The 25,249-nt window shown below is 39.1% G+C and overlaps 1 protein-coding gene across 1 annotated transcript in view; it reads right to left on the bottom strand.

Moving 5' to 3' along the window:
• Window positions 1–25,249, bottom strand: part of LOC121510831 — a 100,960-nt gene that overhangs the window by 25,082 nt on the left and 50,629 nt on the right. The window contains exon 2 of the mRNA XM_041789095.1: window positions 2,002–2,106. Within this exon, the coding sequence (XP_041645029.1) occupies window positions 2,002–2,106 (105 nt within the window). The remainder of the gene's footprint in view (window positions 1–2,001; window positions 2,107–25,249) is intronic.

Raw genomic sequence — 25,249 nt, 5'->3', positions numbered from 1 at the left:
TCTGTAGTTGATCAGAGGGATTACAAGAAAAACAAAAGTTCCTTCTGAAAAAAAAAAAATCCTAAAGCTGCAGCTTTGTTTCTTTTCACATCGCTCAATATGAAGCTTAAAAAAGAAAGAATCATTTAAAAAACAAAGATAACAAAAACAAGTTAGACTCAATCACATCCCCCTGAGATATAATAATAGCAGATGTTTGCTGGCATTAGTTGGGAATATCTGTACAAAGCCTTATTTCAAAACTCCAAGCAGTGTAATATCATCTTACATTCACTTCAGTAGTGTAAATAAGTAAAAGGTGTAATTGCACGTCATCTTCATTCATTCAGCCCCCAGGACACTGATTTCTAGCCAATGGCAGACAGGATAGGAAATATAAAATATACTTGTATAGTGCCTATAAAAAAGTATTCTACCCCTTGGATGTTTTACCCTTTTATTGATATGATAAATCAATCATGGTCAATACAATTTGGCTTTTTTGACTAAAAAAGACAAACAAAAATCTCTCTCTAAAATAAAGACATGTGAGGTAAAGTAAATGATTGCATAAATATCCACCCTCTTTAATGTGACTGACCTAATTCAACAGCTAATTGATGCTGGTAGTGTCCGCTAATCACTGCTCTGGATAAATCAGCTCACTGAAATGACTCCTCTGACCAGTCTGTGGCACAAACAGGTGAGCTGATCGGTGTGCTGTGGGGGGAGATCACTCCTCTCACAGCCAACCTCAGCCCTGCCCTTATTATTATTACTGATCATATTTAACATGGAATGAATGAAGTTGGCCCCTCCTCTTACAAACTTGGCTAGCACAGTGAATAAAACAGTAAAACAAAATGGCACTGACCTCCTGGTTGTGCATTAAAGTGCCGTTACATATGGATTGGAGGAGAGTGTTTGTGTTTCTTAGAATGTGCATTATTTATTCGCATAATTGCGAATTGGAAAGGTGTGACAAAATTTGCCTCCGAATTATTTGCATTTTCGTGCCGTTTATTAGTGTCGCCCTTAATGTGTAAAGCCCTTATATCTCAACAAGAGTTGGCCAAATGGCATGTGAGAGACTATATGGTCAATTAAAAGAAAGTTCTTTGGTTTGATGAGACCAAAGCAGTGCCACAAACACGTCATCCCCACTGTGAAGCACAGTGATGGCAGCATCATGTTGTGGGGATGCCTCTGGGCAGCCAGCTTGTAAAGGTAAGGAGTAAAATGAATGTGGCAAAATATCATAGAATCCTCGAAGACAATCATATTCAGTCTGCAAGAGAACTAGTGCTTGGGTGAAGATTTATTTTCCAGCAAGACAACAACTCGAAGCATACAGCAAGAACTTCACAGAAATAGTTTAAGTGCAACAATGTGGCCAAGTCCAAGCCTAAATCTTAATACAAGAGAGAACTTGTGGCTGGATTTTGAATAGGGCTGTTCACACCTGATCCCTGTGCAACCTGACAAAGCTTGAACAGTTTTGCAAAGAATGGAATAAAATTTCAGTGTCCAGATGTGCAAGCCTGATTGAGAACTATCCATACAGACTGGGTGTTATGATTGAAGCCAAAGGTACACTTGTTCGCACTTTGGAATTAAAGAGGTTTTTTTGTTTTTGTCAAAAAAGTCAAATTATATTGACCTTGATTGATTTAAAAGATCAATGAAGGTTCAATATTAGTAACAGGTAGCATATTGTTTTTTTATTAAGGAGTTCCAGCTTTATGTATTTATACCCCCCTTGGACAAAATTTTGAAGTAAATGCTTAAGTGTACTTTTATTTTTGTGTGTTCACCTGGCATAAAAAAAATAATCAGTGTGTGTTTGTAGTTGTAGTGCTGTTTGTGTGTTTTTATGATTTTTTAAACCGCATTTTGTTCAACACAAACCAGAGCAAAGTGCTGATTCTGGCCCTGGGATGTAATAAATCTATGACCTTGGTGAGGGTAGTTTACTGTGTTAAAGCAGACCCCTGGGTGACTTGTCAGTGCGGTGTGACTCACCTGCTTGTGGTGGTGGTCGTAGGAGTTGATGTGGTTGTCGTACTGTTGGTGTCTCAAGTACTGCTTATCACACAGCTCACAGTACAAACTAGATTCCCCTTCCTCCTGCAGGTAGAGAGATAGAGAGGTAGGACAAAGAAAGAGAAATTAGTTAGTCTGAATGGGAAATCTTCTCCATGTATCGAGCGTCTTTGTGGTGATCTTGAGAATGATTGTACCATTAACAAGATAAATGGATCTTCATTTTCACTAAGAAGTTATTTTTAACAATAAGATCAATTTAAACCAGTCTCTTTTGTCCTCTCATAAGCTTTTGTTTAGAGCTGTTAAAGGTTGCTGTGGAATAACTGTGAGCTGCTGTTACAGGGCAGAGTCCCCCATATGAATTAGACTCATCACTAGCATCTGCTGCCCAGTCCGTCTAATGCCTGGTTTAGGTTTAGGAGGTCAAAGGTCAACGTCATTGGGCTTCACGTTTATTCCCTGCTTGCGAATGTGATAACTCAAGAATTTTCTTCAATCTTTGCTCAAATGTCAACTCAGATTAGATTAACGTAATTTCCAGTTATTATGAAGACTAATGGTCCTTTATTTCAGACAGATATTGTTCAAAGCTGTTTCTGATAATGCCTGGAAAACAGTTATGTTTCTGCCTGTTGTTGAAACTTACCATGTGGTAGACCTTTATATTTATTGTTGTGTCATTACTAAAGTATTTCATCTGTTCAGGAGCTCAAAAGGGAAAAGCCTTCTTTAACCTTAAGACAAGGCTGGAACTTAGAGGGAGATACAAACATTCACATTCTGTTCGCTCTTTAGCAGACCAGAGGCAGATCCCACTCAGGGTAAAATTCTGAGCACACATTATTTCAGACCACTGTCACCCAAGACAATGTTGGACCTACAATTTTTACCCCAAATTCGTCTTTATATAAGATCTGCAAAATATACTGTGGATCTGTTCTGTTGCTGGATTCTTTAAAAATATGGTAGCAAAGACATATCTGCCCTCACAAGCTTCACCAATACAGATCTACCCTATTTCTCTTAATAGATCTGGCAGCAAACATTTGGAAACACACAGGTATGGAAACCTCCCACATGAATCTGATCTTTTCAAATCAGATTTGGATCACTTCCATATTTTGGTCCTAAGTTTTATACAGGCAGTTTGAATCTTTTTCAGCCTGAGCAGTCATGTTGGAAGTCATGCAACTTTTCTGTCACTCATGAGTGACATAAAATCTCTTCCCTTTCAGCCATTTATGATCTGATCCAACCACTCCTAGCTCTAACTCTGCATCCACACCCACTTTGTATTGAAGAAGCAACCAAAGGTCCACATTAAACGATCATTAAGATTTTTAACATGAAGCCTGAAACCATACGGCAGTGGCTGCAATGTTTACTTTCAAGGACACAGTTCTGTGTGTGACAGCTTAGCTGTTGCTCTTCAGCACATGAGGATCAGTTCAGGACTGTGACTAGTCCATGAGGGAGTCAAATATTAGTCCACACTGAAAAAGTCAAAGGCACAGCACTTAGAGTTTTCACAATTAAATGTCAACATAGATTTTAAAATTAATACTCCTATGTTCTGTTTATATTTTGATTGAGTCCTACACTATCTCAATATTCTTAAACACTTTTCAAAGCCATAGAAACCCTTCATTTGTTACAGATGCAGTGGTCTGTGTTTTGTCATAGCAGCTGCCATGACAGAGACAAACACATTATGTTTACTGATGTTTTTTAAACACTGAATGTTACTCAACAGACTCACTCTGGATCAGCCATATTTATTCTCCGTCATTGGCTGAGTGTTCTATGGCCCAAGCACCCTCTGTAACATGGGCTCAACCCTTCATGAGGTACATTTACGAAATCATTGTTTTCATTTCAATGATAAACATTAAATGAGGTAGAAAAGCTGTCAATAATGGCCTTTTTCAGTTCAGTTAAGTTCAGTTCAGTTCAATGGCCTTGTTCAGTTGCTAGCAGCATTAACCAGGAAAGCAATTGTAAACAAAACAGTCTGACTGCAGACCATTCATCTGAGATGCTGTAAATCTCGTTACATAGATACATGCTAAACTCTCAACATAACATTGGATTAAACTTCTGTTTAAAGTTAGGGTAAGGGTTGAGGTAAGGGCTGGGATACCAAAATTTAAAAAGTAAAAACCTGACCGGTAAAACTTGATTACAAAATGTTAAATAAAGCCAAGTAAACAGTATGCTTACAGCAAAAAAAGCTTGTCTTCCATGAAAACATTCTAATTTCGCAGACGTAGCTTATGAAGCTCCATTAGCTGCATAAGCTAAGTAGATAATGGAGCTAACAAAGCTACAGAGCTAATGTACCTAACATATCAATGAAGCTAATGTAGCGTCAGCTAACATAGTTAAAGCTAATCTCAAAGAAGCAAGGTAAGCTATGTATCTATGTAGCAATGTTTGTTAAAGCTCAGGTTGCTAAAGCTGATTTAGCTACAGATAAGGAGGCTACATAGCTAATGTAACTACTTGGCTACAGAGCTATGTAGCTAATGGAGCTAAATCTTAGCTCACAAAGCAGCTATGTAAGCTACATAGATGCATTGTCTATGTAGCTACATGAGCTTTAGCTATGTTGGTGGTGGCAGAATTGATATACTGCACATTTAAATGAACAAAAACAATCAGATCTGAGCAAACAAATCAGAAATGATCACTCAGACTTGCAGAGTGTATGTAGTTGACATCCTAATGCTTCCCTTTGGCTCTTTTGATTCTACAGGTTTTTAGAGTTTATCATGAAGAAAAAAGAAGTTTCTACTGTGAGACTGTCTGATTACAGTCTGAGCATGGGTCATAAAAGGCATTAAAGGGAATTGTGTATTCATCATACTCAAGCTTTTAATTTGTTACCTGTCATATGGGGTGCGTGTGCGCTCTCACTGAGGTTGTCATGTGGAGTGATGCTGTCTCTATTGCTTCCGATGGCTAATGGGCCTTTCAATCACAACTATTGATCAGCAATCTGAGGGTTCTGAGTCACCACACACTCACTGATACGTTCACAAACAAATACACAAATCTCTGCGAGCTCCCATACGTCCATGGCTCTTAGTACAGCAGGGTGATGGACATTCACAGATGCAGCAGTGCAGGATTTTACTCAGGCATCTGCACACACACACTGAGTCCATTAATGGAAGATTGATTTATCTTTAAAAGTAAGGAACATTCAATCTCTGACACGACCTTCAGCAGAGGTCTAGGCTCTGTGTGTGTGTCTCTTTGTGTGTCCGTCACAGTTTGCATAAGTTGGGCATTTTAAACGTTCTGTCTTCTAGAAAACTCAAAGGAGAAGGTTTCCTGAGCTCTGCGGCCATTTGGAGATGGTCCGAATGAGAGGAGGGAGACAGAAAGACAGCAGTGAGCGAGTCAGGCGTACAATGTGACAGAGAACAGATGGAGACATACAGACTGACAGTGACATAAGCAGAGGGGAAATGCACACAACCTTGTTTAATCCCTCACGGTCCCAGAACAGCCGCCATCCTCAGCCATTACTGCCGGGATCTCCTGCTTCAGTCAGCATTAGCTCAGCACACGACTGATTACTGCAGCTACCGTAATCCCATTAAGTCACAAATCTATGTTGCATTATTCTATTACAGAACCAAACATTACATTTGCATTATTTAATCAAAGACGACATTGGTTTGCATTATGCCATTAAAGATGTTGTTGGGTTGCATTAGCTCGCTGAAGATGGGTTTTGGTGTCCATTAAACATGGCGTGCTGGATAACTTAGAAATTGCAGAGCAGTAAACTCACAAATTAAAACACATTGCACTTAAAGAGCTTTTGGCACTGCATCACAACAAAATAGAGGATCTCTTGTTGCCATGGGGAATTTTCTCTCCACTTTTTTTTCTGTAAGATGAGGGAGAGTTTTCCTGGAAGAGTTTAGGAAACATCCAGACCCACAGTGAGAATTAATTTTTCAAAACCCACAGGACAAACTCTTAAGTTTGTGAAGTTTATGCAACACATATCTGAAGCAGCTTTGGGAGGCATCTATTTTTAGGTCTAAGATCAGAACATGGAAGGCAATATCAAATGGAGTTCTGCACTTACAGCTGTATTTCAGTTTATTTACATTTCATTTTAAGGCCAAGTAATTGGTTATTTTGAATAGTCAGCTAACATAATATTAACTCTTAAATAGTTGTGATAATAAACAGCATCACCATCACTTTCTAGTTACACATGGGGATATTTTGCTTCCACGGCTGCTAAATATCTATGAAGAGGATGCGCAGTATGTAGATGGTTTTTTTCTGGGATGTAAGTTGAACAGAACAGGTAAAGGAATTAGAATTCTTGGAACTTTTGATTGAAATTGTTTGAGATTGTAGACTCTAAATGCAATATTTTAAAATAAAACAAGTGGATTGTAGTTAGCACAAAAATCAAAGACATTTTTGTTTGAAAGATTTTTTTCTTTGTTGTTACAATGATTATTGGCAATAAATCGTTTGAAAGCCTGTTTATTCCCCTTTTAAATGGAGCCACATGTGTAAGGAACATACATTTGTGGGATGAGCAACAGAGCTGAGTGCTTGGGTTGCACCTATGAAAAATTTATGAAAAGATTAGCACCAGATTGCAGTCAAGGTTTGGGGGATGATATGGCTGACAGCTCTCTGCCCTGACAATCTAGAAGAGACTGTGCACTGCCAATCTCCAGTCTCATAGGCCTGCCATGACTGTCCTTTACCATCAGGCCATGTGCACTGGTGTCAGCAACATGTGCACTGGAACCTGAACATTTGGAGGAATGTTATGCTCAGCAATGAGTCCAGATTTTGCCTACTGCACTTGTATCACAGGGTCAAAGTGTGGAGAAAATGCAGAGAATGCTAAGCTTATTGCTGCAATGATACAGTAAATTCATTCCTCAAATTGGCCTTGTCATCATTGGAGGCAATCTCAATAGAGAGAGCTATTGAGATAAGATTCTGCAACCAGTGGTAATCCCTCACCCCATTGAAAACTTGTGGGATCAGCTTGTTCATGACAGAGTGACCAACACAGCCACGTTGTTGCATTTGACTTGTGACAAATGCTGGTTGAAGAATGGGATGCCATCCCACAGCAGTGTGTGACCAGGCTGGAGACCAGCATGAGGAGGAGGTGACAGGCTGGTGTGGCTGTGTATGGTTGTTGTGATGTTTTTTACACATGTGGCACCATTTAAAAGGGGAATAAACAGGCTCTCCAACAATATAATATTTATTGCTAAGAAGCATTGTTATAACAAAGAAATAATCTACTAAACACAGGTTTCCTTACACTTGTGCTAGGCTCAGATAAAAGCTCTATTTCCAGCTCTGTAAATTTTTGAAATACTCAGAATCAATACTGCAGACATATCCAGCAGAGGTTTGGGTTGTTTTTACACTGGAAATGTAACAAAAGAAGATAAAGATGAATAAACCAGAGAGCAGGAACAAATGCAGTGGATTTTTGATAGCTGTTGCTGCTATATTCACCTTGATTGCCCAACACAAAGAAAACAGATGAGCTGCTGGAAAGCAATACAATATATCGTTCCTGGTGTTGAGATGGACTAAGATATATCTTGGAATACAAAAAGAGCGAAGAAGTACATGTTGAAGATTTATTTATATACAGGTACATCTCAAAAAATGAGAATGTCATGAAAAAGTTCAATATATTTGTCACTCATTTCAGAAAGTGAAACCCAGATATTATATAGACTCATTACACATAGAGTGGAATATTTCATGCCTTTATTTCTTGAAATGTTGATGATTGTGACTTAAAGATCATGAAAACCCAAAATTCAGTGTGTCTCAGAAAATTAGAATATTGAGAAAAAGCTCAATATTGGAAAGTCATGGTGTCACAATCAGCTAATGAACTCAAAACACCTGCCAAAGGTTCCTGAGCCTTTAAATGGTCTCTCAGTCTGGGTCAGTAGGCTACACAATCACGGGGAAGAGTGCAGACTTGACAGATGTCCAGAAGACAGTCATTGACACCCTCCACAAGGAGGGTAAGCCACAAAAGGTCATTGCTAAAGAAGCTGGTTGTTAACAGAGTGCTGTATCCAAGCATATTCATAGAAAGTTGAGTGGAAGGAAAAAGTGTGGTAGGAAAAGGTGCACCTCCCAATCTTTGCTGAGATCTTTTTACACCTTCATTTGAGTCCATCTGTGGTAGATTAAATTGATTGGATATGATTTGGAAAGGCACACACCTGTCTATAGAAGGCCTCACAGCTGATCATACAAATCAGAGCAAAACCAAACCATGAGGCTAAAGGATCCCGTCTCTGAGCTCAGAGACAGGATTGTTGCAAAGGCACAGATCTGAGAAAGAGTACAAAAAATTCTGCTGCACTGAAGGTTCCCGAGAGCACAGAGGCCTCTCTAATCCTCAAATGGAAGAAGTTCAGCACAACCAGGACTCCTTCAAAAGCTGGTCACCCAGCCAAACTGAGTAATCGGAGGGAGAAGGACTTTAGTGAGAAAGGTGACCAAGAACCCTGATAATCTGACTGAGCTCCAGAGATCCTGGTGGAGATGGGACAAAGTTCCAGAAGGACAACCATCACTGCAGCCCTCCACTGATCTGGCTTTTCTGGCAGAGTGGCTAAGCCTCCTCTCAGTGCAAAACACATGAAAGCAGCTTGGAGTCTGCAAAAAACTCTAAATGAAGGCCAAGCTTAAGACATAACTTACACATTGTTGGTGCAATAGGCCATGCAATTAGCCTTAATATTTACACTTCACCATACAATGCTTCTGTAAGATGCAGACATTAGAGTATTAAGGTGATCATATCAGTGACTCCAAGCATTATTTCCAGTATTTCAATTGTGTAATTTTTATACATGTCAACAGTTGGTTCCTGATTAATTGATTATCCCTGACAGAAACTGTTTATAATAGTTAATGAGCTTACAAGGCCTAAATGTACTGCAGCTGAAAGTGTAAACTGTGTAGAACGTTTACACTTAGCTTAAGTAGCTGTTGACTTTTTGGCACCAGGAAACTGATGCTTGTTTCCTTTAGACACACAGCAGCAGGAGCATTGAAGCTGTGTTACTTACTGATCCAATCAAAGGTTGACATTCACTTTTCTTTTGGCTCTGCCTTCACAGACCCCTGAGAAAATGTCCGTCTCTCCAGCCTTGTAAAGCTTTTCACACCACTTTCCACTTGTTTACTTCATGTCTCTGCCGTTTGATGCCGGCAGTTCAGCCCACACTTTGTCTGATTCTGTTGGTGGAAACTGCAGCTCTTGTTCTGCTTGAAAAACAAGACAGTGATCTAAAAGAGGCTAAAATGTGCTCAGAGCTGCAGAGCTGGGTGTTAACACCCAATTAGCGGAAATGGCTGCTTCATTTTAACTTTGTGTTTCATATTTTTGAGACAGAGAGAGAAAAACATGATAAAAGCTGAGGGGGGAAAGCATTAAATAATCGACTTTTTAAAGTGTCTGGCTCAACTCAGTATCTTGAAATGTATTACTTTAGCTGAAACAAAGCTGTCGGCTGTAACTAATTTGATTTTCAATGTCATATAACTGGCTTGATAAGTCTGAAGTGTGAAGACTTGTGAAGTGAATCTCCTCTGCAGCTTTTTCTCCTCCAGCCTGGCACGCTCGCCGAGCAGCTCCTGTAAATGACTTCTCTAACTGACAGATCTCCTTTCCTCCATCTCCCTCAGGGTTGTGTTCTGTCTTCAAGCTTGTACTTTCTTAACACTAATGACGAACCACAGCCAGCATGTAGAAGGATGTTGTATTATTTTCTTTTTATCAAGCGCTGAGGTCACATTAGGTCATTTTAAATCTTTATGCCAAAAAAGAGAAGACAGCCTTTTTATTATCACTTTGTGCGGCCGTGATGTGGCAGATTGATCACAGGGTTGCTTCAAAACTACAGACGAAGTCATGGCCTTTTCAGAAACCTACTGTGTTAAAACGCAGGGAAATAGAAGGTATACACATCTGCACATATCTGTTGTTGACTGCAAAATGTCTGTTAAGTGAAGCAAAATTAGAGATTCAAACTGTAGGAAGGCACTGCCGCATTTGTCCCTCCTACGATGCTGGATAAACTCTAAAAATGTTGTTTGATTTGAGTTTAGTGGCATATTTTGAGCATTTTAGAATCACAGCCGAGCTAAACAGCCTTCAGCAATGAAACCAGTTAAGTGAGGACGGTGAAAAGTATCTGGGAAAAAAACGACTCCACCCTCAGGAAGCATATGTAAAGGAAAGCTGACTGCTCAGGTCAGCTCCTTTGAGGGTGCTGTGAGCCCTGTGGGTGACATTTCAGAGTGCCAAATCCAACATTAAAATAATATTGGACCACTGTATCCCCACTGCATTGTAACTGTTTCATTTGCAGACGGAACATTGGAGCTTTTTATCTACCTGAGGACGTCATGTTTTCCACTGATAATCAACTTTTTATAGGACTATATGGAGCTATTGCCTCAGCAGCTATTACTTCTTTTGGTCTTTTTATTCCAGCCTGTTTAATTTTCTGTGTGAGTTTTATTGTTTTATTTAATTGTGTTTATTAGATTTTGTTTTGTCATCGTAAATCCTGCCTGGAAACCAAAAAATAAAACCCTTCTGGGACAATAAGGATTTAAATTGAAAGGGGAATGAAGTTAAATGAAATGACTGTGTGTGTGTGTGTGGGGGGGGGTGTGTGTGTGTGTGTGTGTGCTGTTTGTGTGTATGCTTGCATCAATGTGCTCTGTGCCTGAGACCAACATCCACAATACCATCAGCATAAATGAATTTTATAATTAAAAACATGTATTTGACCTTCATACCACTGCCTACTGCCACTCAACCCTGATACAAGCACCAATATTACTTCATATTCTATATTATATTATATTATATTATATTATATTATATTATATTATATTATATTATAGACCTGTTCTGGTCTTTTGGAGGGATATATGGGTCAAGTAATTTGTAGTAAAGACAACCAGACTTCCACATTACAGCAGATTTACAATCTTTCATCTAATATGAAAGTGAAGATGGCCCATGTATGAGCATCCATCCTTAGTTTCAAGTCATTTTCATCATAGCACGGTGTTGATTTATTTTCATGACTTAGATGAGATTTACTGAAATAAATATTGGATTGGTTAGAAATCACATATTGAGGTTTCCAAAGATTTCCTGCTGCAACATATGTAAAAAAAAAAAATCCTTTTACAGAGTCTTTGCACTGAAATGCCATATTTCATTCAAAATGTCTACTCCTTTATTGTATCATTTGAGTTGAGTTCTTACATTACCTTACATATTTTCAGCAGTTTTCAAAACCAGAGAAATTCTTTATTTCTATAACTATAATGGGACACTCAAACTCATTAAGTAATTGTTTGTCAAAGTACTCAAACTGTTTGACAACCATCCCTTAGTCAGAGTTTTCCCAGAATGCATTTGGCATTTGACACTTTTGTACCATGAGTGAAGTTTCTGACTCAGTTACATACTGTGCATTTAACAGAGAGAATTAATTGTTAGTGTGTTCTGCAAGGTCTCTTGACAATGTGACAATTCATATAAACTAAAGGATACTGTAACTGAAAATAATTCTTTGGTGGGTTATTCATAATCCAGTATAAATTATGCAACAAAACTTTAATCTTAAGAGGAAGTCAGGAGTACACACTGACCCTGCAGCAGTCTAAAAATGTGTTTGTTTGAAAAGTACTTTATGGCATCAACATCTTAGTCCTTTTTGTTTTAAATGTTTTTTTAATAAATTGCTTTGAGAAAAATCTGTTCAATTATCAAAATCTTCTAAAACCAGTGAGATAGAGATAAAAGAGATCACACAGTACAAAAGATATTTTGTTTGTATATATTGGCTCTTAATTTCTACCAAGGAAGTATTGTGAACTATTTATTAAGTCAAAGGGAGGCAATTACATATGTTTCAAGATTTAATATAGAAAAGAGAAAGCCAAAGTTACAGTTTGGTAAGTGTAGCATAGTGTTAGGAAATAAAACCAAACCCTTTTCATTTCTTCCTGTGATTCCATGTGATTAATAAAACGTATGGCATGTACTGTATAATATCTGAATAATAGCTGAAAATATATAAAGATTCTCATGATAGTTGAAAATGCAATGACTGTTGCCAATATTGTCTTACAACTTCATGAATAGTTAAAATCAATCATAAATATGCATGTGAAGACCCAGCGAAAGATTTAATGCATAAGTCATCCATCTATCTATTAATAATACAATGTTATAGAGAAGTTATTCACCATCATTTTCACTCATAATCATACCGGTTCTGCACAGGAAACTTTAGCTGCTTTTTCAATCTTTTCCTTCTCTCTCAGCCATTGGAGTTGCATCATTTCAGCTCGCCAAAACAACTTTCCAGTCTGTAAGCGCAGGGGACCTTCTGCATCACTTCACATTTAATAAAATGTTGTCAGAGCATGCTGGTAGAGGCAGAGCTGTGCGCTAAGGGACTGACACAAAGCGAGGCCGATGGAGGCTCAGGCTGCAGCAGCTCGAGCCGGGACAATAAAGGCTAAGAAGGCTGGACGACATGTCTGAGCTCCAGCTGCCCACCCTGCTGCAGTGAGATTTACTCCGGACTGCTTCTCTGTTCTTTTTTTTTTTTTTTTGCTGGATTTTGTTGCTTACACCAGTACTGAGGGAGTGTGTGGGGCAGCTGGTGGTGGAAACTTTCTCAAAAGGAACCAAAGCATAGAAGCAAGAAATCCTATTATCATGAAAAGACTTAGTCGTAAAAGTTTCTGTAAGATGAGTGAGCTTCAACACTGTAATTTACAGGATATGGAAGCATCGCAATGAGAACTGGATCCAATTTGGTTGAGTAAGCCTTTTAACAACTAGGTTACATTTATCATCATCATTTATTTATTTATTTAAATCCTCAGATAAAGCACTGGGGAGACTCTTTGTTTACAGTGGTGCTGAGGTGCAGACAATAGAGCAGACACAAGTACAGTCCTATAAAAAGCCTGAGTGTAGCATAAAGGTACATAGTAGTAGTAACACATACCTGAAACATGAATAATGTGAATAAACTTTCTTTAAAGGTAAAAAGAACAGCCAAAATCATCTAATATGGATCTGAAGTCATTTGAAAAGGGTAGGGTGCAAAGTATTCACCACCAAGTATTCAAACTCAATACATGTCGAGGTGTGGACTCGAATCACGCAACTTGGACTCGAGTCAGACTCGAGTCACAGTTTTGATTACTTTAGACTCAACTTGACAATACCATCAAAGACTTGTAACTCGACTTGGACTTTGACATCAATGACTCAGGACTTGACTCAGACTTTAATCCGATGACTTGAAAATACTTCAGATTTTCAGTGAGTGTGTTGAGTAAAATGCGCCCCGATTCAAAGTACTCAACTAACGCAGTGATACTCAACCCGCGGCTCTCAAGCCACATGTGGCTCTTAGTGACTGGTTGCAGCTTTTTTAAGGCTTACTTTAAAAAATCCTCCCGAAATCCTCTATAAATCTAAGTCCAGACAAAGAAGACAGACTTTAACCTACAAATTCAAATGAACTTTTATATTTTACGGTTGGATGTGCGCTGGATGGAGGAACATGCGCAAAAGAGCGCAGAGGAAGTCTGCTGGTGGTGCATCTCTTTATTAAGTTAATTCATAGAGGTGTGCTGTCTTGTGTTCAAGGTGAAGCTTCTAATGCCCTCGTTTTAACACATTTCTTCAGCCACTTCCTGCCAATGCTCTCCCATACTCATATTTGATGATGACTTTTGCCATGCGCATCATCATCAACAAGCCAAACACACATGGATCACATTTTGAAATAATGTAAAATTGAGTAAAACTTGTACAAACGTGGGTGTTTTATTTGATCTTAAACGTACTAATAATGAAAACTGTCAAAAGGGCAGAAACAGAAAAATGAAAGCAACAAAGTGGCAGGACAGAACGATTTGTGAGGGGGAGCTGCAGGTGTGAGGCAGGGCTGGTTTTAGCCATTTGGAGGCCCAGGGCAAAGACCAGTATGGGGACCCTCCCCCTTTAGCTAAAAGCGATAATAATGAGAGTAAACAGTGCTTATGGCTTGTAAGGAATCGAAAATTTCAAGCCTACGACTTCAGACTTGACTGGACTTGTCTTTACTTGAGACCTGACTTGGACTTGCACGTCTTTACTTGAGACTTGACTCGAGACTTGGGATTAAAGACTTGAGACTTACTTGAGACTCACAAAACAATGACTTTCTCCCACCTCTGCATATCCACACACGTTTGTCGCTTGGCCTCCAAGGTCAAGCTTGACGGCATTTCTTTTGTCAGGGCCTTTTCCACCCTTGGGTAATATGCCTTGAGACTGCTCAGGCCACTGGGACATCCCAAGCATGACCAGGGGCTTGTGGCAACCCCACTACCCACCTGGATGGTACCCAAGGAAGTGCTTACTTGCTACATCCACACCTTTACGGCGGACTAATATTTCAACAGATAATTTTCCCATGTCTCTGTTCATATGCAAGGACGTACAGAGCATGACCTGGGTTGTATCAATCCACCCTCCTGCCCAGTGGAGCCCTTAGACGAGCTTACTCGCTATCACACGCCTAACTGCAGCCTCAATTTGTGGCCCAAACATGCTTAAAAGTTTTACACAGTCAACTGTTTGGATAACCATCTTTTAAATGATTTATGAATGCTCTTCAATTATTACTAAGGTGTAGTTTGAACCTCATGCTCTCTAAAAGCAGATCTCCAGTTTATAAAGGCTGATGACAATAATCACCATGGCAACAAAACCATTTGCGTTTGCATTCTTATGTATTCAATGCACTTGAAAAGATGTTTTAAAGCAGCATCAATTTTCTTACAAGGCTCTTACGTCCAGCACCAAAGGAGGAAGCACAGAAGGCATGAACAAAAACCGTGTTATGGGTCAAGAATGGATCTGTGTTTCTCCTTCTGTAATAAGAGGCTTTTGCTCTTGACTTTCCAGAACACTTTAAAGGAGGACAACTTCTTCAGAGCCACTCTGGATGCAGAGTGTCAAACACAAGGGAAAATGTCGTGTGTGAATGTGGGCTGGAGCCCAAAGTCGTGAGAGATCAAACATGTGGCAGAGCCTCTGGCTTCATATCAGTAATGCAGGATTTTATACATATTTTACAAAGTTGTGTGTTGTGTAAAGAGGGCGAGGATGAGTAACATTTGCAGCGTGACTGCTGTACAAACACATTTAAACTGAATCCTGACTAATTTAACAATAGAAAAGTACACTCCATATAATGTAGATGATGTATTTTGAGTTGTGGAATCATATTCTGTTGTAACACTAAGATTGGGATCTGAAAATCTTTTTCTCTTAGTGCTGAATCTGACTTTTCAGGCTGGTTTGTGTCAGCTTATGTGACAGCTTGATTGTTTCCGTCCAGTGTTTTGTTCCTTCTGTGCTTGGTTAATTACTACAGGCTAACAGAATTATCTTGATGGGACTTTGCATCATTAGAGCTTTAACTGACCTCTGAAAGGAACCAGGAAATGGCCACAATAACAACATTTCTATGGAACAATATTTAATGGTATTAAGGGCACTAATATCCCATTTTACACTGGTCAATCACCTCTGGTTACAAGTTTTAATATCAAATATAAGTACTATGATAATAATAAAATCTTGAAAATTCTGCTATTGGACCTTCGTCTAACAATGAGATGGAAAAAATGAGAAAAAAGTAGGCCTCACACCTGTTCAGGTACAAAGTCATGCTGTTGTGTTATAAATCATATTTATTGCATTTTTCTAATGAGATTATAACAGAGGGGTTTTTTTCAAGCATTTTGTATTAGTCTGTGAGATTTAGCGAGATTTAGTGAGATTTCTAGCTGAGATCTTCATGACACATCCTTTCTTCTTGCCTGGTCAGCTCTGCAGCAGCCAGTGAATTCACAACTTCTTGCAGCCAATTTGATTCTTATTTCCTGCCAAATTATTATTTTTTTGGATCACAGACATCATACTGAACTCAGGTGGGCTACCTTCCAGTGTGGCTATAGTAGACTTGACAGACTTCAGAGTCAAAATAAGAGCACACGCTTACATGCATGCATGCATGTGCACAGCCTGCCACCCACACCCACTGACACACACCCTCACTGAAACTCTGTGTGTCTCGATGGCGAATATTTCATGGCTCATTTCTCAGAGTGTCTGAACAACAGAAAGCGAGGGAGACAGAGAGATAAAAACTAATGACAGAGACAGGACGAGAGAGGATGAATAATAGAAAGAAAAGATGAGAGGGAGCGCGAATAATAAAAAAGAGAAGATGAGACTGTAGAGGCAGAATGGGTGTTGAAGTAATGATGCAGGGATAACATCCTCCTTATTGTCTCTGCAGCTCCCTCTGTGTCCCCTCTCTTTGTCTCCTTCTCCCTCTGTCTCCCCTCTTAGCCTCTCCATATCTCTGTCTTTCTTGGTCGGTCTCTCATCTTTCAAGTCATTTCATCATCGGCCACACAGCAGAGACACGAGCGAGTCAAAATCTCTCCATGGCTGTTTTTCTGCACTTGAACCGAGACCGCAAAGGGTGATATTGGCTAAAATCCAAGGATGGATTACCAAATTGGCTGATACCTAATATGTCAGGGAAAGAAACACACAACAAGTAAGGGAGACAAAACATCAAAGCAATTAAGAGGACACAAAAATACTGCAAAGAAACAAAAAGTACAGCACTGCATTTGCCTCAAGGATGCAAATTACCAAAAATTGGCATGGAGTCATTATGAGGGGATTCTACAAAATTACACCATATGTACAAGATGGATTTACAAAGACATAGAATGACATGGAAAAAACCAAAGAGACCTAAAAATGTGATAAAACATCAGAGGGATTCAAAATGGCCACTAAGGACTCCAAAATGGCTTCTTAGAGAACACAAGTAAAAACCAAAGAGATGTATAATAGCCACTGGCAACAAATCCAAAAAATACAGCAGAACACGAGTCATTCGCCCAGCCGTGATCAGCTGACAGCTCGCTGATCCGATTACACCTCTTCCTCTCAACACAGCGGTGTATTTAAATATGACGTTCTTCCCACTATTTCCTGCATGCATTAATGCTGATGCACCACGCTGCTGGCAAAGCTTAACCTCCACCCCAGCTACGTCCTATATAGCATATAGCTTGTTGCACCCTCGAGATTCATACTTCTATATATTAACTGATTTTGAACTAATCTATTGTACTCAGTACGCATTGTCATAAATGTATCTTTCCATATGGAGGTTTCTAGCCATGCCCTCACAGGGCGCATCTTTTGAGCAGAGCCTACTCTGCCAAGTAAAACTGTATACCTATATAGCAGTGAAATGTATGGCGAAAGCATTTCTCACTTAACAGATTTTAAATTACCATTTAGAGACTCAAAGTCAGTAGAAAAAGATTGGATAAAAAAAGACAAAGTGGCTACTAAGTGAGGCAACATGACCTCAGACAGAAGATTCATTGCAACAAAGAGACCCAGAACAACTGCACTATAAAAAAGTCAGCACAGGAAGTTGCCAAATCTTCACAGAGAAGCAATAACCAAGCTAAATGACCCATTATTGACTAAAATCAGATACAAACTGGCTGTAAAGTGAAACATCACTGCTTGATTTGATTGATCTCGCATTTACCCTAAAACTTCAAATAGAAGCTCGGCCTCATTTAAGGACCGGTCTCTTTAAGAATCCAATACACATTCAGTGTTAAATAGTTTGCAGATCAAAAATGAGAACAAATATCTTAAATGAAAGATTAAAAAAACATTTTTATATTCCCTATGTGAAATGTTAATGCTAAAGAAAAGAGGTTCCCAAACTTTATCTGATGGGCCTCGTAAGCAGATGAAAATATTGTCAAGACCCCCCACTCTCCCTCACCATACACATCAGAAAGACACTCTCTTTCATACTCATCATTGTTCAGATGAAGCCAAGGGTGAGATATGATTCATCATTTTTGTCTTTTGACTTTGTTTGAGTAGCTGTGACGTCTGCTGTTGTTTCAATGTTGGCGCAACATTTACCTGGAAGTCCTCTCACATAATTTGCCATGCTTTGCTAGCTGTGCAAAACAGCATACATTGTTTTAATTCAGCCTTGCTGAACCCTCCCTTTTATCGCCTCAGGGACCCCTCTTTGGGAATCCCTGCTATAGCATATGTTTTAAACAACTAAAGACATTCTGATATGTTTACTCTGCTCCATAGGCCAGCACAGCACTTGTAAGTGATTAAACTAAGCAGGGTCTCTCCCTCTCTCCTCCACAGTGCAGATGGTGAGTTTTGTCTGAAAATATGGCCTATCTTATTGGCACCTATCCCAAATGAAGGCAGGCTGAAGTAAATAAAGCCTGGGTTATTAATGGAAGATTTACTATATTTAAAGGGGTGCAAAATGACCCCACAGAGCAGAAAAATGACCTCAAAGAAACTCAGAATGGCAGTAAAAAGATGCACAATAGCAAAGTGATCTAAAATGCCCATAAACATGATAGAAAAATGCACTTTGGGTGAACTGATCAAAAGAGGATGCAAATCACTCAAAGAAACTTCATACAGAAGTTAACTGGCTGCATAAAAATGCAAAACTACAGCTAAGGACCAAAAGGCACAATACAAGCAGCTGCACTTGTGTCTATTTCGTCCACAGTGTCTTTCTCTCTTACAGGACAGTTTTGGAGCCTCTAATGTGTCTGTCTTCAGCGGCTGTCTATATTCAAATCTTGTCTGGTCTGACTCTTAGCAGCAGGTGGTCCTCTCACATCTTCATTTAACATGCAGCTCATACCCAGGTGGATCCCAGACAGGAATCACCTTCACATTTCTATTACATCAACAATTAAATAATAAATTTTAAGTATAACGCTGCAAAAAAGAAAGTGCATCGGTGTCCCCCTCCCTCTCTTCCAGGCACCTTTCTCTCTCAGCTCATTTAAAATGAGCCGATTCGTGTGTTTGAAACATCGACTCCCTCCGTCTCCAGGGAGGTCCTTAGGCTGCACGTTACATTTCTTTAACTTTTGAAACTGGCCTTAATTAACACCCCACAGGCATCAGCTGCTCCTCTTCATCAGAACTCCGCATTTTATAATTCTGTTAGTTTAAATAATTTAATCACAAATAAGCAGGAGAATGAGGAAGCACGTCGAAGGTTCAGCGGAGGAGGAAACGAGCTGCGTGTCTGAAGAACAAGTTCCTTTGATAGGAGTATGACATCCCCGAATCCTGACTCCTTTCTTCTCTGACCCTCCCCTTTCCTCCTCCCCCACCTCCTCCCCCTCTTCTCTCTCATTATGTGCTGCTTTAATTAGCCCGTCTGATACGGCGACTGGACTTCAGAGAGACGGCGAGAGAGGAAGATAGAGAGATGGAGACAGGGATGGAGGAGGGAAAAGGAGAGAGATAAAGGAAGGAGTAAAGAGGGTTTTTTGAAGTCGACAGTGTACTTTGTGGGTTAATTACGCAGGCTTTTCCTCCCACTTCTCTTCCGCCTTCACTTTTTTCTTTTGTGAAAGATAAATATGTGAGGATTGAAGAGTGCTGGACTGAAATATTCATGTAATAGATGAGATGAGTTAAGGAAAGGATCATACTATCTGATATCTCTTAAAACAACAAGAATTTAATCATGTCTCCTCTACTTATTTTTCTTCCTTGACCATCACTCAGCTCATAGTAATCCTATTTTCCCTGTTATCAAATTAGGCATGACGCTGTACAAGCTGCACATTAAAAATAACATGTACCCAAATAAAAGTGAGAATCATTAAAGTGCAGTTTTAGCTCTTGCGTTTAAAGATACAAGATTATAATTAGATGGTTAATTGATTAAAAGAAAAGCACAAATTTGCTTAACAATGAGGAATTCAAAAACAAAAAGGCTGAACAGTTCTTGAATTTCTAAGTAACAACACTGGAAACACTAAAAAAAAAATCCCAAGCATAAGTGCAAGAACCTGCACTTCCTCAAGTATCCACTTGAGTCTGATGTCACAAAGAAGTACCCATTAGGCCTCATATTAAAGTTACATTCTTTTTACAGCAGAAATGAATACATTTACAGTTTGGTTTAGTTTGTTTCTTTGTCAGTAAAAAGCTGAGTAGAGGTTGAAATTATTTATAAGTAATCCATTTAGATTTTTGTGGCACAATAAGTCAGCCCACAGAAATTGCTGGGCCCCTGAAAGACCCAGTAGGGGCCCAACCAAGACATGATTATCCCTCTGAGACGGACATATACAATGAGAAGAGACAGGTTACAAAAAGTCAAGTAACTTCTGAACCATAAATCTTAGCCACTCGTACCTCTTCTTCTTGCAGCCTGCTGTTGTGCCGTTCTTATGATGCTATCCCTGGAGCCTTCTAGCAAGCCTGGAACTTGGTTGAGTTTCAGGAGTCTTAAGAGATTAAATCCACACCAGTAACTTTGACATTGAACGTCTTCATCTTTTAAACCATTTTTCAATTGTTTCTGCAGCTACTGGTTGATGTTACCCACTATTTTGTATCCCAAAGTGCTTTGTGACAAACTGTGACAACCAGTGACAGGCTGCTCCATTGTCATGTCATGCTCTATCAAACTGCGCACGTCTTTACACTGAGATCATGCCGGTGATGGCCTGAATAGCTAATGAAGAGAAAGAGAGCCTGTGATGGGCCCTCTGTGTCACTACAGACAGGAGCTGTTAATGGCTCAAATAGAGCCAATATAAAGAAGCACAAGGAGTTTTTAGTAAATATGTGAATACTTTGAAGACCTTTTGTTATGAATGATTTTTTTCTTACTTTTTAGTCCACAAGAGATGGGAGAACAAGTTTATGCAAAAAAAGAAAAAAGTATTTTTTTTTTTTAAATCTATGAGTTAAATTTTGGTTTCTCTATTTTTTCTCTTTATAATCCCATAACTTATCAAAAGTTCAGCTGACTTTACTGCAGCACACATTTTCTTAAAGCCCAGGTTGTCCTCAGAAAAATGTGGAACAATGTGGATGGGCACACTGAATTAAAGCATTAGAATAATATGGTCAGCATTCATAGCTAAGCCATGATGTGCACAAATGTAAGGATACCAGAAAATGAAGAAAAAAAAACTGAGAAAACTTTCAGAGAAAAAAAAATTAATGAAATAATTGCAAAAAATAGCAATAATGGGTTAAAATGGGCAAAAAATGTTTGGGCAGAATAAAATGCAAGAAAAGAGTTTACAATTTATAAGACTGAATAAGAAAAAAATGGCAACAAAAGATCAAAAATGGTTTAAAAAACTTACAAAAAAGATCAGATAAAGATTACTAAGGGGTTAAAGTGTGATAAAGGAGTAAAAAAGGGGTGAATAGTGGCAAGAAATTGTTACAAAACTGTAAAAATGGGTTAGAAATGGTGAAAAGTGGTTAACAAGTGGCAAAAACATTGTTTAACAGCAGCAAAAATGGACCAGAGTGGCAAAAATGGCCTAAACAGGCAAAAATTGGCAAAACATAAATAAAAATGGGTTAAAAGTTACAGAGTTCCAAAAATGACCAGATACGGTATGAAGGGTTTTAAATGGTAAAAAAGTTAGTTAAAAGTGGACAAATGGGCTAATAGTGAAAAAAGTTGCTACTATTAGCAAAAAGAGTGGTGAAAAGTGGTTAAAAAGTGGCACAAAGAAACATCAGAACCCAGTAAAAGCTTGGCACAGCTCCAAAATCAGGTAACTGTTAGCCAGAACGCTAGCATTTGATGGTACTGATCTAACACACATGTATTGGTATCATCAATAAATCAGGACTGGAGAGGACCTGTTCTCTGGGTTTTTCATGGGCCCAGCCAATTCTGTAGGCAGGCCTGGTCATCTGTCTTTGTTGAACTTGTTCATTTGACGCTCCCTCCTCTTTTTCTAAAATTCATCACAGCAGAGATTAATGATAAATATCGTGTATTTCCTTGCCTAAATGTAGATTTTGGCAACTGAACCAGTTACATTTGTGAGTGTAAAGGATTTTTTTCATGGTATAGTGTGTAAAAGTGTCTAGCTCTATGTTATATTTTGAGTTTTTCTGTTGGTCAAACAAGGAAAAAACACCTTTGAGATTTATTTTCACCAACTTGTCATCCACAAAATGATTATGTTGGAAACAAATAGTAGATAAATTACTAGGGACTAAAAATATTTTGAAGATATTGTGTATCTGCTACTTGTGACTCTGGTCTGAAAATATTTGTATCAGCCTTCTGACACCATATGGGTTAAACTCCTTTGTGTATGTGTTGTTGTTGAGCCTCAGCTTGCTCCCACACGAGGCAGATATCGGCCAGATTGCAAATTTGTGTTTATTGCCAGGGTTTTTTTTAAATAGTCATAGCAATCAGTGTGAACTATTATTATACGGTCAACATGGGTATTCATACATCCTTGAGCAAAAGAAATCAACAAGCACTATCACTGGTCCCTTTAATGATGGCTCATGTGTATTAAAGGTGTGACATTTTTTCACATTGATTGCCTCTTGGACACACTCTTCTGTTGTTTGTTTGACTATATTTCTAAGATATCTTCTCTTCTTTGTCTGCAGAAATATTGTTTTTATTACTGAATGTATAAACCCTGTTCCAATTATTAGTAAAGGCATAGAATCCCCCAGTGGCTACCGACAAACAAACACTGCCAACAGACCTCTGATTCCTTCACACATGTATATGAGTTACAAGCAATTCAAGAAGAGACTGTTATTTTAATTTCTGTTGCAGTAACCCTGAAGAAGAAGAAGCCTTTCAGTTTCACAATAAACTAAAAAAAGTGAGAGATAAAAAGTGCATTCCTTTTTTTCCTAGTGTAATTAGTCTGATGTTTGCATGATGACACCCTGGCTGGGAACTACTGCTTGTGTTTTTGCTGATAGTTGCTTTTTGGATTTTAACAGCAGGGAAACAATAGGGGTTACAGACAATATGAATTAACTCTGCATTTTAGTGTGCTACTAAGGCAAAATGTAAGCCTGCATGCACCTCAGTGCTGCACCAGAATACCTTAGGATGCAAAATGCACCCATTTTTTGCTGATTTGAGTATTAAATCAAAGGTGCGGTTGGATATTGTAATAATTGATTGTAATCATTAGCTGATCTGCTGTTGTTATAGCCTCTAAAGATGTATCCAGTATCATTCTAACAAAAACGTAGTGCACGAAGGAATCAGACAAATCTGCAGGACAGTTTTTTTCTTGCTGAGCTGGTCCTCTTCTTTATTAGTTTGACCTCTTGAGACATTTTGTCTCTTTTAAAGCACCTAAGAAGTGGGTGAACATACAACCTCATTCAACTGACCCAGTTTCAAACATTTATGTAGTGTGAGTAAGGCCTAGTGTCACAACTGGCAGTGAAGTCATTACAGTTAACAAACTTACTCACAGGGCTGACATATAGAGACAGACAACCAGCCACACTCACATCTACGAACAATTTAGCATCACCCAGTAAAATAGTGAGCAGGACTCTTGAAGGGAAAAAAATAGCCAGAAAGAACCCACACATGCATGGGGAGATCATGCAAACCCCACAGAGAAAAGCCCTGTCCCGCCAGGATTCAAACCAGGAACTTTCTAAATATGAGGTAACAGCACCAGGGGCATCATGCAAGACAAGAGGGTCTTTCTTAGATCTGTATTGATGTTTAAATAAAATCTAAATTAAATATAGCTCATGTTCAAGGTATGATGTACGGAACTGAAGGGAGAAAACACCAAAATTTAAATATTAACTATCATTACTACATATGTGGGCATGATGCCCTAAAAGAGTACTGGCCCCTGAATCACCATGCAAGTCTGTGTTAAACCAGCAGTCATACTAACAGCTGAAGGATGCATTACATTTTCTCCCTGATACTTATAGCTTCTGTGCAGTTGCATACAAAGGCTTTACTCCAGGTGAAACCTTTGAAATTTTAAATGAACTGAAAGGTTTGGCAGTGCCACACTGTAGAAATAGCACCAAAGTTTCCTAAAATGATGAGCATTATAGTTCTGTGTGCAGCTGAAAGGGATTCTCAATTCTACGAGAGCTGCAGATGGTAAAATAACTTTATCCCTGTTTCTTTAAGCATTTAAGAAACCTTCTCCCTTTTGTTTTCTGCACAGCACCAACCAGGAACCCTGTCACATGCACAATGAATAACTGGCTGTTGTTCCAGTCTGTGTGTGTGTGTATGTGTGATAGGACCTTTAGTCCGTTCTCCGGGTCAAGCTGCAGGATGATCTGTTGAATTCAACATTTCTCATGATGCAACTTGATAGCATCTTTTGTAAGACCCTCCCTGCAGAGAACTGCCCACTTTCTGTCTTTCATACTCCACTCCCCTTAGTGTTAACAATGTTTTCTTTTCGGATCCAAGCTGAGATAATCCTGATGACATTACCAGCTCTGAGACTACAGTCTCAGACACAAACAGGTTTCCTCCTCTTACTAGTTAAAATGTGTTTGAAGATTCCGTTTGTAAGTTCGTCTTGACTGTGGGGGGATATTTCCATGAACATGTCCCTTTAAGAGGTCACACCAAGTCTTCAACGAGATGAAAATGAGACGGGCATATTGACATTAATATTGCATCAATTTCAGGAGTGTTTGCCATGTTGTTTCGTGAAGACGACCAACATCCTGGCCAAACAGTCTGATCCTATGAATAAACATTGTTCTCTCTTTGTCTCTCTCTCTCTCTCTCACACTCTTCACACACCCTCTGTCTGCAGTGCAGCCCTCATCACTACGGCCTCAATGCAGGGCTCATCCTTCACTATTATGGCACTTATTTCATGTTAGACTCTGAGTTTATTGCTCACACTGGATGAAGATTTGGATGGATTTTAATGGAGCATCACCTGCACAATCACTTTTTCTAAATAAATGAGAGGCAGGCTGCTCTGAAATGAGCCGGTGGGTCTTCTGTATGCCCTCCACCTCCACTTTACAGTCAATATTAAAGCCTTTTACCCTGCAGGCTACACAACCCAGGAACCATAGAGGACCACTGTGATTGAAGATGCAGATTAAAACACATTTGAGCTGCAGCTTTGATGAAATGTTTTCAGCATTGTTGACTTCACAAATGCAGCGGGTGAGGACCTTGGCGCTGTAGGAACACTGGTG

This window comes from Cheilinus undulatus, linkage group 6, assembly GCF_018320785.1.
Source record: "Cheilinus undulatus linkage group 6, ASM1832078v1, whole genome shotgun sequence".
Lineage (NCBI taxonomy): Eukaryota > Metazoa > Chordata > Actinopteri > Labriformes > Labridae > Cheilinus > Cheilinus undulatus.
Note: the sequence above shows the minus strand (reverse complement) of the source record. Positions and strands in the feature narration are given on the sequence as shown.